At 50.7% G+C, this 15,316-nt stretch overlaps 1 protein-coding gene across 2 annotated transcripts in view; it reads left to right on the top strand.

The window, feature by feature from the left end:
• The first annotated feature begins 1,357 nt into the window (after window positions 1-1,357).
• Kiaa1549 (KIAA1549 ortholog) overlaps window positions 1,358-15,316 on the top strand; it is a 137,175-nt gene continuing 123,216 nt past the window's right edge. For both annotated transcript variants that reach the window (XM_057768903.1, XM_057768911.1), the window contains exon 1: window positions 1,358-1,657. In XM_057768903.1, coding sequence (XP_057624886.1) covers window positions 1,516-1,657 — 142 coding nt within the window. In that variant the 5' untranslated portion in view covers window positions 1,358-1,515. The remainder of the gene's footprint in view (window positions 1,658-15,316) is intronic.

The following is a 15,316-nucleotide window of genomic DNA, read 5'->3' on the forward strand; positions in this document are numbered from 1 at the left end:
AGAACTTCCTTTTAATTTAGTGGGAGGAGGCAAAGCCCAAGTTCATAATAATAATAAAAAAATAACAGATTGTCAAGAGCTGCCCCAGGTGGGTGGTCTGTGCTCAAATAGTTGTGTATACAAAGAATTCAGAGAAAATCTAGGATCGAGAGGACCATACCCAGGGCTACTGTAATCAGGGTTCAGACTTGCTTAGACAAGCAGAAGCTCCATTGGGTCTGCGGGAGATTACTCCGTGGGTGGGTGTGGCGGGTGGTGGGGGGAGCAAGAGAGCAATTTATGGGGGTTGCTTACAAGTTGACACAATGAAGCACAAAAATTAGGGTCAGCCACAAAAGCTTTTAACCTACATTCTCATTTCTCCCGAAATTTAACAGGTATTGACCCGCCTTTTTCAGAAGAGGAACTATTGATTCTCTGCCTAGATAGATGGGTTGGCCCTGCAAGACTGGGCAGCTCCTTCTGGCCTGGTCTGTCTGCCTCACTGAAGAGCAACCTGGATCCTTTGGCCAGCGTGAATGGCTCACATTTCCCACTGTCTGTCTTAGTTTCTTGGTCAACAAGATACTTCCCTCGTGCACAGCTTTCGGATTATGGCTGGAGCAACCTCTGAAATAAAATCGTGGTGTCTTCCAAGACCTTCTAACCTTCCTCATCTTCGGAGTTCACACGGTGGGCTCTTAGTACCGAGACAAATTTAACTCTTACCCCCTTCCACTATTCTCTCTGGAAACCAACCCCCAGCGCTGTCTTTTTCATCATTCACTGGTGTTACTTTCTTTGAAAAAGGCCAGACTCTGTGTGAGTGTTTGTGTCTGGGGCTCAGTAGCCCCTTTCTGAAGACTACGAAGCTCAGGGCAGTAGGCCCAGGTCTCTCCAAAGACCCACCTTCGCAAGGTGGCAGAGCTCTGGAAGGGCAAAGGATGGGCAGAGCTGTAGGCACTCCCTCCCCAGCCTTTCGTGTACGCGGGCTCCGGGGAAGAGAGCCCGACTTCTTTCGGCTTTGTCCGCTCTGCAGCCCGGGACCTTGGCCGCCCCGCACACACACCTGCTGCCCGCTCCGCCTGGGCGGCTCTGGACGAGCGATCGCCTGCATCCCCTGGTTTCCGACTGTTCTTCCAGAGCCTCCCGGGTGCTGTGTTGGTGCGGGGCGGCGCCGTCCCGCGCGCCCTCCGGAGAGGCGGGTCCTGGGGGAGGGCGGGGCCCGGGACCCGCCGCGCCCTCCGCCGGGCGGCCCGCAGGCAGGCGCCGGGCCGGCCGGGAGGTGGTGCTCGCCTCCCCGCGCGGGGCAGTGCGTTGCCCGGCAGCGGCTGCGAGGCTCGGGAGGGGGCGGAGCGGCGCGGCCGGCGTGCTAGCGGCCCCTGTCCGCGGATCCGGCCCGGCCCGCCCCCGCCTCGCCGGCCTCGCTGCGCGCCGGTACGAGGCGCCCAGTCCCCGCCGCAGCGGCCGCCCGCGTCCCGGGCCCGAGCGCGCCCACGCCGCGAGGCCGGTGTGCCGGGGAACCGACGCGTGGCCATGGAGTGGGAGCCCCGCGCCAAGGTTGCGCTGGTGCCGGGGCGGAGCGGCTGCGGGCCTTCCTCCCGCCACCGCCGCCCGGGGTTGCTGCTCCCCGGCCTCTGGCTGCTGCTGCTTGCCCGGCCGGCCTCGTGCGCCCCAGGTAAGCCTCGCCGAGCCCCCGGGACGGGGCCACCACCCTGCCCGCCTTCGCTGCCGCGCTCGCCACCCTCTGACTCCCCCCTACCCGCCCATCCTCTTTTATTCTCCACCGCTCCCTCGCCCTCCTTGCTGGAGATGCTTTCCCATTCTTCCTGGGCCCAGCAAATAAAAGCATGGAGGAAATGAATAGATGCAAAGGAAAAGAGCGACCGGTTCCTGGCCGGTCTTGGTAAAAGGTCTGCAGCCTAGCCTTCCGTGAACCATGTTGCCCGAGGCGGGTCTGGTGGTTTCTGCTCTGAAGATGCCTGTTTTCTTTATCTCCTTTGCAAAATGCAGGCACTGGAATTGTGTTTGTGCACAGCTGTGTGAATGTGGCGTAGCGAATGTTTTGGGATACTTTTATTGTTGGGGCAAAGGGGTGCATCTGGTGTGTGCTGTGGAGCAGTTGTGCATTGCCGTGAACAGCCAGTGTTCCCCCAGATGCAGGCAAGCTGGCCGTGTCCCCCAGTGCGCCAGGACACAAAGAACATTCAAAGAAAAATCTCTTGGAAAGCGCCCTGGCCGTGGATCTTTCCAGGGAACTAGCTATTGGTATATCCTCTACAAAGGCATTACAATGGAGTGTGAAAATATTTTGAGGCTGGAGTGTCAGGGCATGAAAGGAGTCATGGTTGGTTTTACAATAGATGCAATTTAGTGACTGTTCATCAGCATGGGATTAAGAGACATGATTTATGAGGTGTGTGGGTGGGTTTTGTTTGTCGAGGAAATGATTTAATTCATGTTGTTTCTCTGAAATGTTTATTTGTCTGCCCTGAGTGTGCATTGGGAGGATGGCCTGGAGACCATCTCTGAGGTGACACACAGACAAGCCTGTGATTGCCCCAGCACACACACACACACACACACACACACACACACACACATGCATGCTTGGCTACTTTGTGGGTAGGAAAGGGAAGGTGGGAGAAGCAGTTTAGGGTGGAACGCGTCTTCCCACTGCTCAGGAAAAACAGAAAAGCCATGAAAGCAGCTCAGAAGAACCCTCCCTGCTGGTGGGAGCGGGGCCAGAGGACTGCCAAGTGGCTTGGAGGAAGTGGAACACACCTGAAGGTGTCCCTGAGGCCTGACTGTGGGTATTAGAAGCAGCTCTAGGAAGGGGGTGGTGGAGGAAGAGACTTCAGGGGACATAGGATGAGACTGCTTCGCTCACTTGTGAGGAAATTAAGGCAGAATCAGCCTGCTGAAGGTCGCAGGCTAGAGGGTGGAAGGAACTGCTCCATCCATCCCTTCCCCTTTGCTGTTCTTGACCCACAGGCTAGGTTCCTAGCTGAAGCTGCCAGAGATTTCCTGTAGCCGGGTGGAACCCTGCCTCAGGGAACCACACCAGAGGCGGGGTTGACAGAGAAGGTCTTTTAGGCTGTGTACAGTGGGTCCAGAAACTTTGCCCAAGCTACCACCTCCAGTCTCGGTCTCAGGCCACGAGAGTTCAGAGGAGAGGAGTCAGCCCTTTGGAGTGCTCTCGTCTTTAGTCAGCAGAGAAGGGTGGATCTTGCTGGAGTTGCCCATCACGGGACCGAAGCTGCCAGTTGTTTTCACTGACATGCGTGCAGGGTGTTGCGTTTTATATACATGACCTAGTCCCATTGGGACTTAGGTTTTAGGGTTCCTACTTTACAGAGGAGGGCCTTAACAGGTGTTTAGGAGAGTCTGTCTCCAGACTCTGTGATACTCTTAGCTTCTGGGGCCCCAGTGTTTCCCACACGCACATTGCCATCTGAATATTCTAGAGAGGCTGTAGAAGATAAAGTTACTTTGCTAAATTTAAAGTCAGCACTGGGTCAGTCTACACTGCTTCGCCCTCCTCTAGTGACCCTTTTCTGTTTCCCTGCTACCCCTAATCCAAATATCCCGCCTGGAGACGCGAAGTTATCCGTCTCTTCTAGAGCTGATGTCACAGAGGTATAGTTGCACTAAGTTGCTCACTGGGCTTCTCTGGTTTGCACAGCTGCTTCTAGGCAGGAGCACAGAGTGTGATGCAGTGGGCATAGCATCCAGCTTCAAGGGCCTGGCCTCGGGGCCCCAACTGCAAACCCAGAGCTATTGCGTAAGCAAGTGTGGACATTTGTACCCACTCTGAGGGAACTGTGGGGTGGAGGGTCCTCAGGGATGACTTCTTGATGGTGGCCTGATGGCAGGCTCTGGGAATCCAGCGTGGTGGAGGGTGGCTTGTGGGATGCCTGGGGATAGCCAGTAGCTGTTGATCTGGGACACGGTGGCACCAGGACCCTCTCATCTTAGTGATGTACTTTCAGTAGCAGTGTGGGCATGGACTTTGCTGAGGGCCTGTCCTGAGGGTGCAGGGGGTGCCTTAATCCTGTCTGCAGTTCCTCTGGGAGGCAGCAGTCCCTCCTGCGTCTGGATGATAAGTTCCCTGCCTTCAGCATCTTTCTCTTTGGCTCAATGGAGTTGACTTCCAGGTGGTCCCCTTATTCCAGTCTTCAGTGAGATCTCTGCGCTGTATTGCTCTGTGGTCCATTTCTATTTCCTGTAGCGTTTGAAAACATTTATAGGCTTGGTTCTGACTTCACTGTTGTGGAGACAATCTGAAATGCTTGGGGACTTATTTTGAATGTAGTGCTTTTAGGTGGCCAGCTACTCACAGCAGAAAAGGAGAGAATGGCACCCCACTCCTTATTCAGAGACTAGGCTATTTAAGAATTATGATCATCATGACATTGGCAGCGCCGCAGAATCTGGAAGTTAATAAAAGATGGAGAACGCAGTCACTAAGAACTTGGGGTAGGATTTAGCAGTAGAGCACTGGGTAGCATGCACAATCCCCAGGTCAAGCAAGGAGGGGAGGATGGCTCACCCACAATCCCACAGCTCATAGATGGCACTGTGTTTGGTTTAGGTTTTGTTTGTTTTCGAGGCAGACTTTTGTTATAAAACCCAGGCCTTACTTTGTGGACCAGACTGACCTCGAACTCACAGAGATTCTCCTCCCTCTGCCTAAGCAGTTCTGGGATTAAAGGTATGCAGCACCATGCCTGGCTCCTTTGATTATTTTAAACACTTTTGTTACCTAAATTTGTAATACATTGTTTCAATTTTTATGGTTTTACACTTCTTTAGTGTTGAATTTTCATTTTTTATTTGTTTTTTTTTTTTTTGGTTTTTCGAGACAGGGTTTCTCTGTGGTTTTGGAGCCTGTCCTGGAACTAGCTCTTGTAGACCAGGCTGGTCTCGAACTCACACAGATCCGCCTGCCTCTGCCTCCCAAGTACTGGGATTAAAGGCATGCGCCACCACGCCCGGCCCTATTTGTATTCTTTGAATTTTTTCTCTGTTCCCACTATCACATTCCCCCTTCTGATGTGTTTTCTTTTATATTTCATTAATCAACTAATTAATTTTTGAGGCAAGGTCTCATATAACTCAGGCTGGCCTCAAACTCACCGTGTGGCTGAGGATGACCTTGAACTCCTGACCCTCCTGCCTCTGCCTTCTGAGTGCTGGAATTGCAGGCTTACCGTACCCAAGTTACATGCTGGTGGTTAAACTTAGGGCTTTGTGCATGCTAAGCAAGCACTGTGTCCCAGCCTCTTCTTTTACATTTTACATAATTGAAAAAGAGTTAGTGGGTTTGCGTGTGCGTGTCGGTACGGGTATGTGCCGTGGCGAGAGTGTGGAGGTTGGAGGACAACTTTGTCCAGTTGGTGCTTCTGCTTGTACGTGGGTTGTGGGCATCAAACTCAGGTTGCCTTGCTCCAGTGCCAAGTGCCTCTGCCTGCTGAGTCATCTCACTGGCCCCACTTTTTATGTAATTTGGAGACACAGAAGTGTGCAGTTGTTGTGATTAGCGAGATCTGCTTTCTCTTTTTGTGCTATGGCTTGTTTAATTTTTCTCTGTCTTAATGAGCTGCTGGTCATTTCAAGGTGAGTATTTGTAAGACCTCTTTTAGAATTGTAAACAGGGAATTAAAATGCATACGAAGTGTGATTCCCAGACCTCCTGCACCCTGTTATTTGGGCTTGGGGAATGCTTGTTCAGAGTTTAAACTTCTGAAATAGAGTGTGGTATTGCAAGCCTTTAATCTCAGCACTTGAGGTAGAGGCTGGGGGATCTTGAGTTTGAGACTAGCCTGGCCTACATGGTGAGACCTTGCCTCAAACAAACAGGAACAGAACCCAAAACAACAACAATAGGATTTAGATTTCTGGAGCTCATCTTTTCCTAAATTCTAATCTTTTGGTAGAGTCTGGGGAATCTTTATGATACCAATTTAAAGCTCAGCTGTAGGGATTTAATACTTTGGAACTGTTTTTCTAAATAGTGTGAGCCCACCACGTGAATATTAATAGAGACAGATGTTTTATGTCTTATGCTCGTCTTTTTTATTTAAGTTTTATTTATGTATTTTAAGTGTATGAGTACAGGTGCCTTTGAGGACAGAAGAGGGCATCAACTCCCCTGGAACTGGAGTTACAGACAGTTGTGAGCCACCATGTAGATTCTGGGATTTGAACCCCTGTCTTCTGCAAGAGCAGCCATAGCTCTTAATGTCTGAGCCATCTCTCCTGCCCCGCAGCTGTCTTTTTTTACCATTAGAACATTTGAATTACACCATTCTGTTGGGATTGGTTTTGGCTTTTCTCTTTACTGGGTCACAGGACTCTGCCTTGGGTCTCCCTCCGCGGCAGCTTCATTCTGTCAGGAAGTTGCCTCCCTCTGGCCTGAAAACAGAACCCTCACCAGGGGACTCTTAAAAGTCACCAAGGACCAGGCAGCAGGGGTTTTCTGTCTGCCCTGGGTAGTGACAGCAGCTAATTACCGTGGTGATAATTACACCAGGTGGCTTTTCCTAGCGAGGAAGATGCCGTTCTGACTGGTGGCATCTGTTTGTAAGTTATGACTGCCCAGCTTTCATGTGTGCTCAGGTGGCAGGGTTACTGGACAGCTTAGACATCCGGGTGTCTGATGTCTAAAGGACACCCCTTTTGTCTATCTATAGCTTACTGTGGGACCACAGATACGTAGCCCTTGTCCACGTCAGTGGTGGAGGTAAAGTTCCCTTTTGGATGCCTTGGAAATGTATAGATGCAACTGGCCTATTCCTGTCTTTGTCTCTTAGCTATGCCAGGCCGAGGATCTGCTGAAGACAGACAGATTCCTCTTCTCGTTGCATTAGCAACTTATTTATTTATTTATTTATTCATTTTGAAACAGGACCTCACATATCTCAGGCTGACTGCTTATTTGACACAGGTAGTTGGGGCTGGCCTTGAACTTTGATCTCATACCTCGACTTCCTAAGTGCCGAGATTACAAGCCCGCAGCACCGTCATGGCTGGGATTAAACCCAGGGCTTCATGCGTGCCAGGCAAGCATCCTACCCCCAAATCTTGTTTTTTCTTTTTTTTTAAAACTGTCTGCTGGTTGTCACTCCTATAGTCACAACTTTCTCAGGAGGCTGAGGCAGGAGAATAGAAAATTTGGATGACAATAGCCTTGTAAATAAGTGGGACTCTACCTCCAAGTAAAACTGGAAAAAGGGTGGAGCCTTACGGCTCAGAAAGAGGGTGCTTGCTACCAAGCCTGATGATCTGGAACCCATATAGGGAAAGGAGAGAACTAACCCTTACAGTTGTCCTTTAATCTTCACACGTGTGCCCACACGCGTGCACACACTCAAACAAAACGAATGAATAATAAATAAGTTCTACCAAAAATAGGGGGAAAGTGAAAAAAAAAAGCCTGGGGATGTAGCTCAAGCGGTCCGGCAATTGCTTAGCCCGCGCCCATTCTTTCCCCTCTGTTGGCAGTGTTGCAGGTACCAAGCGCTGCGGCCTGCAGCTTCCAGCATCCATGCTCATCGGTGACAATTTCTGCTCCTCTCACTGCCGTTCACATCCCACAGCAGCATCCGCTCCTGGCAGATAGAATTTGTACGGTCCCACCCTAGATGTTCTGAATTGAGATCTAAATCGGCCAAGTTCCTAGGTTAAGTTCAACTTTGAGAGACCCTGGGTGTGGAGGCAAGGTTTCCAGTTCAGCCTCCTGGGGCTAGGTAGTGTCAGCCTCTGCTCCCTCTTCCCTAGTGCCCTGAGGTCCTGACTCCCGCAGGACCTTTCTCTCAGTGCCTGCCCCCTCCGCTCTCCACAGTCAGTACCGTGGCTGCCCCTAGGACTCTGCTTTGGTCTTCTTGACAGCCATTTAGCGGATGTGAAGCGAAGTCTCCATGCAGTTCTATCTTGCATTACCCCAATGATTACTGATGCTGAGCACTTGTTATAGACCTCTTGACCATTTTTATGTCTTGAGAACTTCCTGTTCAGATCCTTTGCCCTTCAACTTCCTAGAATAGTGCTACTTCTTTTAGGCCGTGCCCATGTTCTGGTTGCTGTAACTGTCCCGGCATGGATACAGTGGGCAATGCGTATTCTGCATATTGGTGCTGCCGTGGCCCAACGCGGCTAGTAAAAGAGGGAGAGGGATGGATGCAGACCCTGAATTCTGTGAGGCCGTTTCTCAATTCGGGAGTGGCAGTGTTGGGGAGGGCCCAGGCCTTCGGAGGGCAAGTGTTTCCTGCTTTGTGTGCTTGCTGTGTATGCCCAAGAGATGAAATAAGATGGTAAGAAGTTCAAGAGGTAGTGTAGACATGAGCCAGTCTTGGGGCCGGAGGAGACAGACGGATGTTGCTGGAAGGGGAGGCAGAGAGGGCAGGGGTGGGAAGGGATGGGAGCCAGGGCAAGCATGGAGAAATTCATTCTAGAGAGGAGGAAACCAGAGGAGACTCAGGACTCAGGCAGACGGCTCTGGGGGCAGAGACGCCTTGAGTGAGTGACTATTCATGGAGGGAGGGAGGTGTTGAGCGGAGGTGGAACAGGAGGGAGCCTAGAAGATGCCTCTGCTTTCCATAGGAGAAGAGGGGAATGCCGGAATACCAGGCAGGGAGTTAGAAGGACAGTCCTGGTAGTCAGCCAGGGGGACACTCTGCTCGTCCCACCAGAGACTTGGTGGGGAATGAGCGGGTGGCTCTGGCACTGAGTTGGGATGGTCAGGACTAGCGGGGAGGCCGCTCTTCCTCTGGTAGGCTGGGCGTCCACAGCCCTGTGCTGTCATTTGGAAACTTGCTGAGGCCTTGTTTTTGCTCCTCTTGTTTGGGCCTGTGGAAAGAGCCCTCCATCACTTAGCCTTTTGGGTGCGGGGATTAACTTTGGAGCCAGATAGTCTGAAGGTCTGTTTTAAAATGCTGGGGGAGCTTTCAAAGGATGGGGTGGGGGGGACTGAAAACATACAGAACAAATGGTCTCATGGAGTCAGCTTTAGGGGACTTGGGCAAAGGCCAGGAGCCCAGGGCTCTCTCTCTACTCCAGTGTGGTCCTCCAAACAGGCAGCATCAGCATTACCTGGGAGTCTGTCAGAAACTCAGAGGCTCGGCAGGACTGGTGGAAAGTACCTGAAATCCCAGCACTCAGGAGGTGGGGGGGGGGCGATCAGGAGTTCAGGGTCAACCCTGGGGTCACAGAGACCTATTGGCCAGTCTGCGCTACACTTGAACATGTCAAAGCAGTGCCTACCCCCCCCCCCCCCCCCCCCGCGCGCCCCGAGTGAGGTAGCTACCTTTTAGGCATCTTCACATGATTTGTGTGTTCCGTGAGGTTTGGAAGCTCAAGCCTCAGCAGTTTCTTGACGAGCTTGGGTGCATGCAAAGATTTTTGATTGCTCCCTAATTAGTGAGGAGTCCTTAAGTTACTGTAAAAGCCCCACCCGGATTTCTGGGGGCGTGGAGCATAGCAGCCCGAGCTGGTGTCTGATTGGATGGGGTCAGAGATCTGCTGCTGATCCGAGCTTCCCTACAGGGGACAGTATGACCTGCCCTGATTCCCTAAGCTGTGTGAACCAGAGTCAAGTGGGCTAGGCGTTAAGGATTGTAGATAAGGGGGGACAAATGGTGACCAGCGGGTGTGGGGGACACAGACCAATGGTGACCAGCGGTGTGGGGGACACAGACCAATGGTGACCAGCGGGTGTGGGGACACAGACCAGTGGTGACCAGCGGGTGTGGGTGTGTCTTCAGCTCCCAAGAGGGAGGAAGTTGTGGCACACGGTAACTGTAACATAGGTGGACCTCAGGAACTGTGACTGACACCGGTCAAGGATGGAAGGACAGATGCTGGACAGTTCTCCCTGGGCGAGGTGCTGGGTGTAGTGGAAGTTTTAGGTTTTAGTCTGTCTGAGCGGTTGTTGCCTGGGCCTGGGAGGCGGAGCATAGAGAGCTGTGTACAGTTACAGAGTGTCAGTTTCCTAAGGGGAAGTGTTTAGGAATTGGTTGTTTACAAAGTGACAGTGTTGGTGAAGTGGGGCCTGGTTGTTGCGTCATGTTTTATGTTATGTTATGATGGAGTGACCATCACGCTGAGCCTCTGTGGCCTAAGCAAGTGGGAGGTGGCCTTGGGAAGCCCAGTCAGAGTCAGGTGATGGCGATGGGTTGGGAGCAGGTCAGCAGCTGCTGGCCAGGGCAGTGGTAACAAGGTTTCCCAGCATCCTGCGGTTCTAGCAGAGATCTCCAGGACTTCAGGACTGCCTTCCCTTGTCTCACTTGACCTGATCTCTCCTCCCTTCTTTCCTCAGGTCATTGAGGTTGAGGGCTTTTTCCTGGGCCACTGTTGGCTGGGGCCTGGGCTGGGCAAGACAGCTGTACAGAAGGATTGATGTTTTCATCCTGGGTCTGCATAGAGGCTAAATAGAATTTAATTTTTTTTCTTTTTTCTTCCCTCCTTCTTTTTTCCTTTCTTTCTTTTTGTGACAGGGTTTTGCTACACCTAAGTGATCCCCCTGCTTCCAAATAGTGTAGAAACTTTTGTCAAAGCCCACTGTTCTCCACGGCCCTTGGAACTGGGCTTTCGCTTGTTTTATGTGTTTTAAGGGCTACAATAGCTTTATTGGTTTCCCTCCCTGATTATAAAAACAATATGCGTTGCTTGCAGTAGTTAGTACTTGCTGTTCCTTCTGTCTAGAACATTCTTATCTCAGATGTTATCTTCAGTTCCTTCCCTTCCTGCGGGTCTCTTCTCAGCTCCCACACAGTCAGAAGAGGCATTCCCCAGCAAGAGCCTTTCATGGCTCCTCGGCTCCTGCCTGCTTTCTTCTGTGTGCGACACTGTCACCACCTATGTTTCTGTCCGTCTGTTTATTCTCAGTCCCCTCCACTAGACCACAGGCTCCAGCAGGACAGGCTTGCATTGCTTAGTGTTTTGGTTCTGTGTCCTTTGCCCATTTTTGTAGCGTGTCTCCCTGTGTGCCAGGCCCTCGGGCTGTACCACGTGTCCCTCGGAGGTGGATACCATCAGTGGTCGGGCAGAAAAGGGGAAGACTTAGAGAGTCAGTCTGGGGTGCTCGGGAGCCCCTTTGCAAGGTGTCTGCGTTAGTGTGCTGTGGTGTCCAGAGTGCAGAAGTGGTGCTCTGTAGCTGGAGATCGTGGTGCTGCCGCGATCCCTCTGAAGGTGCTGAAGTTTGTTCTGTTCCAGGTCATGCCGGTAGCTGTGGCAGTTTCTTCGCTCCATCTTCCCTGTGCGTCATTTCCAATTTTACCTTTCTGTAAGATTGGTCATGATGGATCAGGGACTCAGCTACTTGTGTCTGATCTCATGTTAATTATTCATCTCTGTGGTGAGCTGTTTCCACACGCGGTCATGCTCTGAAGTCCTTGGGGCGAGGACTTTGTAGGAACTTTTTGGTTCAGCCCATAAAAGTAAAGTTTGAATTAAAAGCTGAAGGGGGCAGAAGGCAAGGCCAGAAGGTCTTTCAGGGGACAGCGTTCCCAGCAGAGGACATGGCCATGCAAAGCCTTACGGCAGGAAGTCATCCAAGAATGGGTCTCAGAGGAGACCAGTGTGAAGTGTGGAGGTGGCGGGATCAAGGATTAGATGTGAGAGGAAGTGGGTCCTGGCAGTGGAGGATCACGAGAGGGCTGTCATCAGGTGGTGGGATTTGCTATGTAAAACGTGCTACACACTGTGTGCCTTCAGGGGGTTTGGAAGACTTACAAGCTAGCAAGCAAAAATCACCTTATACATCCTACTACTTCAGACAACTGCTGTGGCATTTTGGTGTCTCTCTTTTTAGTTTTCCACACGTACAAGCGCCCATGAACACACGTGCAAAGCGGTCGAATCATATCTGACATGTCGTTTGGCGATCTGCATTTTTCCACTTCACGCTCCATTGTGGGGTCTTGGTGTTGTCGGGAAGTGCGGGTCTGCACACACCACCGTAGAGATCCCAGGACCGAGGCACTAGAGAGAGGGCTTAGTGGGTTCTGTGGATGTTCTCTGCTGCAATGTAACCAGGTTAATGGGTTGTAATTTATGGCTTTGCACTCTTGAGTGTTACCACTGCACATGTATCTTTACACACTTTTCTAGTAACTTCTGTAGGATAAATTCCCAGAAATAGACTCACTGGCCTAGGCAGTATGCACACATTAAATTTTGATGCGCCCTGCCAAATTGCTCTCTAGAAAAGTTGAAGCAATCCGCATTCTCTCTAGCAATGAGTCAGAGGTGCCAGTGTCGTTTCCTCTTTCTGAAATACAGCCCGTTACCCATCTCTGGGCTTTGCCACGCTCGAAGGTAAGAGCCATCCTACAGTTGCATCTTTTTGATTGAGAATTGGCATTTGAGTCTTTGATCAAGTTCCCTTTTGGCGTTCTTTCTCTGGCTTTCTGTAGAAATCCCAAGGCCGAGGGCCTAGAGAAAGGGTTTAGTGGGTAAGAGCCCTTGGTGAGTAAGCATGAGGTGACCATGGGGACCTGAGTCCAGGGACCCAGCACACACGTAAAAAAAAAATATTTCTATCAATAACCCCAGTACTGTGGGGAGTGGAGACAGGAGGATGTCTGGGGCTTGCTGGCTGCCAGCCTAGCTACGAGTTAAGTGAGAGACCCTGACCCAAAAGGAGCACTAGAGCAGGGCAGCTGATATCTACTCTGACCTCAGCGTACGTACACAGGTGTACACACACGCACACCACTCCCTCAAACCCCAGAGCTGTCCTGGGAAGAGCAACAGTAGCCGCCCAAGCGTGGTGGGAGGCAGTGTAGCTCTTGTTCACCTACAGAACAGCTCTGTAAGCTAGGTAACCCTGCCGTGCCTAATCCACGAGCGAAGACAAACCTTAGCCGGCTCCCCTGCTTGGTTCAGGCCATATAGCTACTGAGTCCTCTAAACCCCAGGGGTGGGTGTGCACACCCCAGCCAGGCAGGCGCCTGTGGTCTGGGTCTCGTTACTAGAGGGCTCTGTGGTGTCTCCCACGAAGGTGTACATTCACAGGTTTTGCTTGCTTGGCGGAGTGAACTCTGTCTACAGTCACAGACAGTCTCCATAGCTACAGTGGTCTGTGACCCCCGGGGAGCACCTTGCCCACCGGTGGCACTGCACAAGTTTTGACCGGAGGTCTGTTGAGAGGAATGAATAAGGCAGGCTTTCCAAAGCTACAGATTGGATGGACAGTCATTTAGTTTTGTTCTAGCAATTGAACATTTAACAGGAATGGTTTCAGGAAAAATGAAAGTTCTCTTTACAGAGTGTGTTCTGTTTCTCCCAGCCTGGAGGGTAATGGTCCGTAATGTTGGGTGACATTTTCTCCCTGCATTTCCCCGGTTACTGCCACCTGGATCACATCCTTGTGGACCTGATGTTGCATAAACGATGCTGTTTCTCTGTGGTTGGTTCCTGATGGCTTCTTCTTTGATCATGAATTAGGATATGCCTCTGGTTAGAAAATCAATTTCTCATTAACTTTATGGTTTTGATGGGAGGAAGTCAGTGCCTTCATTACCTTGTTCCAAACCCAACAGTGGGGGCTGGAGAGATGGCTCAGTGGTTAAGAGCACTGGCTGCTCTTGCTGGAGGGCCTGGGTTCGATTCCCAGCAACCACATGATGACTCATAATTGCCTATAACTTCAGTCCCAGGGATTTGGTGTCCTCTTCTGTCCTCTGTGGGCACCAGGCATACATGTGGTATTTAGACATACATGCATGCAAAACACCATACATATAAAATAAAAGTTAAAAAAAAGATTATAAACAAAAAAACTAAGACAGTCAATGTGGTGAGCGGCTTTCACACTTTCTCCACCCTCTGAGCTTTCTTAGTTCTAAGGGAAAAGAAAATGAAAACCCAAATAGCAGTATATTAATATGTTGCATTTGTGCCAGGATCTGATGTTAAATATTAACTTTCTAAATGATTCCCAGAAACACTGGTCTTGGGACTATTGTTTTTTTTTTTTTTTAAAGTTATTGTTATTATTGTGTGTGCCCATGAGGTTGGGGTGTGTGTGTGAACCACAGCATGCAGGTAGAGGTCAGAAGACAATAATACAGAATGTCAGCCCTTTCCTGAGGAGGGGAGGGAAGTGACCAGTGTAGGTCACGTGAGTAAGTGACTGGGAGAAGGCTGCTGTTGAGATGCAATGTCCAGCAGCCTCCTGTTTCTTCCTACGTGACAGTCATCACATACAAAGCGGGTCACAGTTGCAATTTTTATGGCTCACAGAAGAAGGAATCAACATGGATTATCTGGATTCTCAAAAGTAGGGTAGAGTGAGAAAGTCCAGAGGGGGACGGAGCAGGTACAGGCCTGGAGAGCCAGACCACAGTGTGTCCCCATCCCGAGGGAAACCAGCTGCCTCATGCCATGGCAGAGAAGGCTCATCAGGGGCTTGATCCCTCTGTGGGTCCAGCCTAGGACGTGAGTCTGATGATTTTTTTCCTATACAGCTTCTCCGACAGTTTCTCCTCTCTCAGATTTCCCTTAGCCTCCAGCGTTTCTACTGTAGACTTGGAAAGAGGCTCTCCAGGAGTCTCACAGTATGAACCCTGGAAATGTCTTTTGACCTTTAAATGGGCATCTCTTCAGCCATTTTTTTAAAGTGTCAAGCTTCATGCTCCTAGTTGTCTATGGACATGACTTGAGATGATTTAAAAAAAATAGCTACGAGGGAATTAATTAGTGTGCACCCAATTTTTAGGATACTTGGGCACTTGATAAAAAAAAGTATGCATGAGGTTGAGAGGAGAAACTTGGGCAGATGAAGCACTTGTGGCTTGAGGGAATGAGCAAAGGCTTGCCTACTCCTGAGAGAAAGTACAGACCAGCCGGAGTCAGGGGCAGAAGTCCAGGTCAGACAGAGGACAGTGTCACTGAATAACCAAGAGTGTCACTCGGACCCACAGTGTTCTCAGAAACAGATTCCTGGGGGTGAGTTTTAGGCGGAACTGAGACAGGCTTTCTTAGCTCGGACACCAGGAGATGGTTAAAACAGTGTTAGAACATCTAAGTAACTGATTCCAAAGAGAAAACAGGACTCAGCAAGATGGCTCAGTGACTGAAGACGCTTGCTGCCGAGCCTGACAAGGTGAGGTAGGGTCCCTGGGACCTGTGTGGCAGGAGGAGAGACTCAGCTCCTGCAGCTTGTCCTCTGACCGCCACATGGTGGATGTGTGTTATCACCCCCCACACTCAATAAATAATAAATGCCATTAAAAAATTAAAACTCAGACGATATACAGAATGATGCGTGAGAATTATTGGCCGCAGGACAGAACAGATATGTATTACTTGTCAGTAGTGTCCTCTGTGTTCC

The sequence above is a fragment of the Chionomys nivalis genome, chromosome 1 (assembly GCF_950005125.1).
Source record: "Chionomys nivalis chromosome 1, mChiNiv1.1, whole genome shotgun sequence".
NCBI classification, from domain to species: domain Eukaryota; kingdom Metazoa; phylum Chordata; class Mammalia; order Rodentia; family Cricetidae; genus Chionomys; species Chionomys nivalis.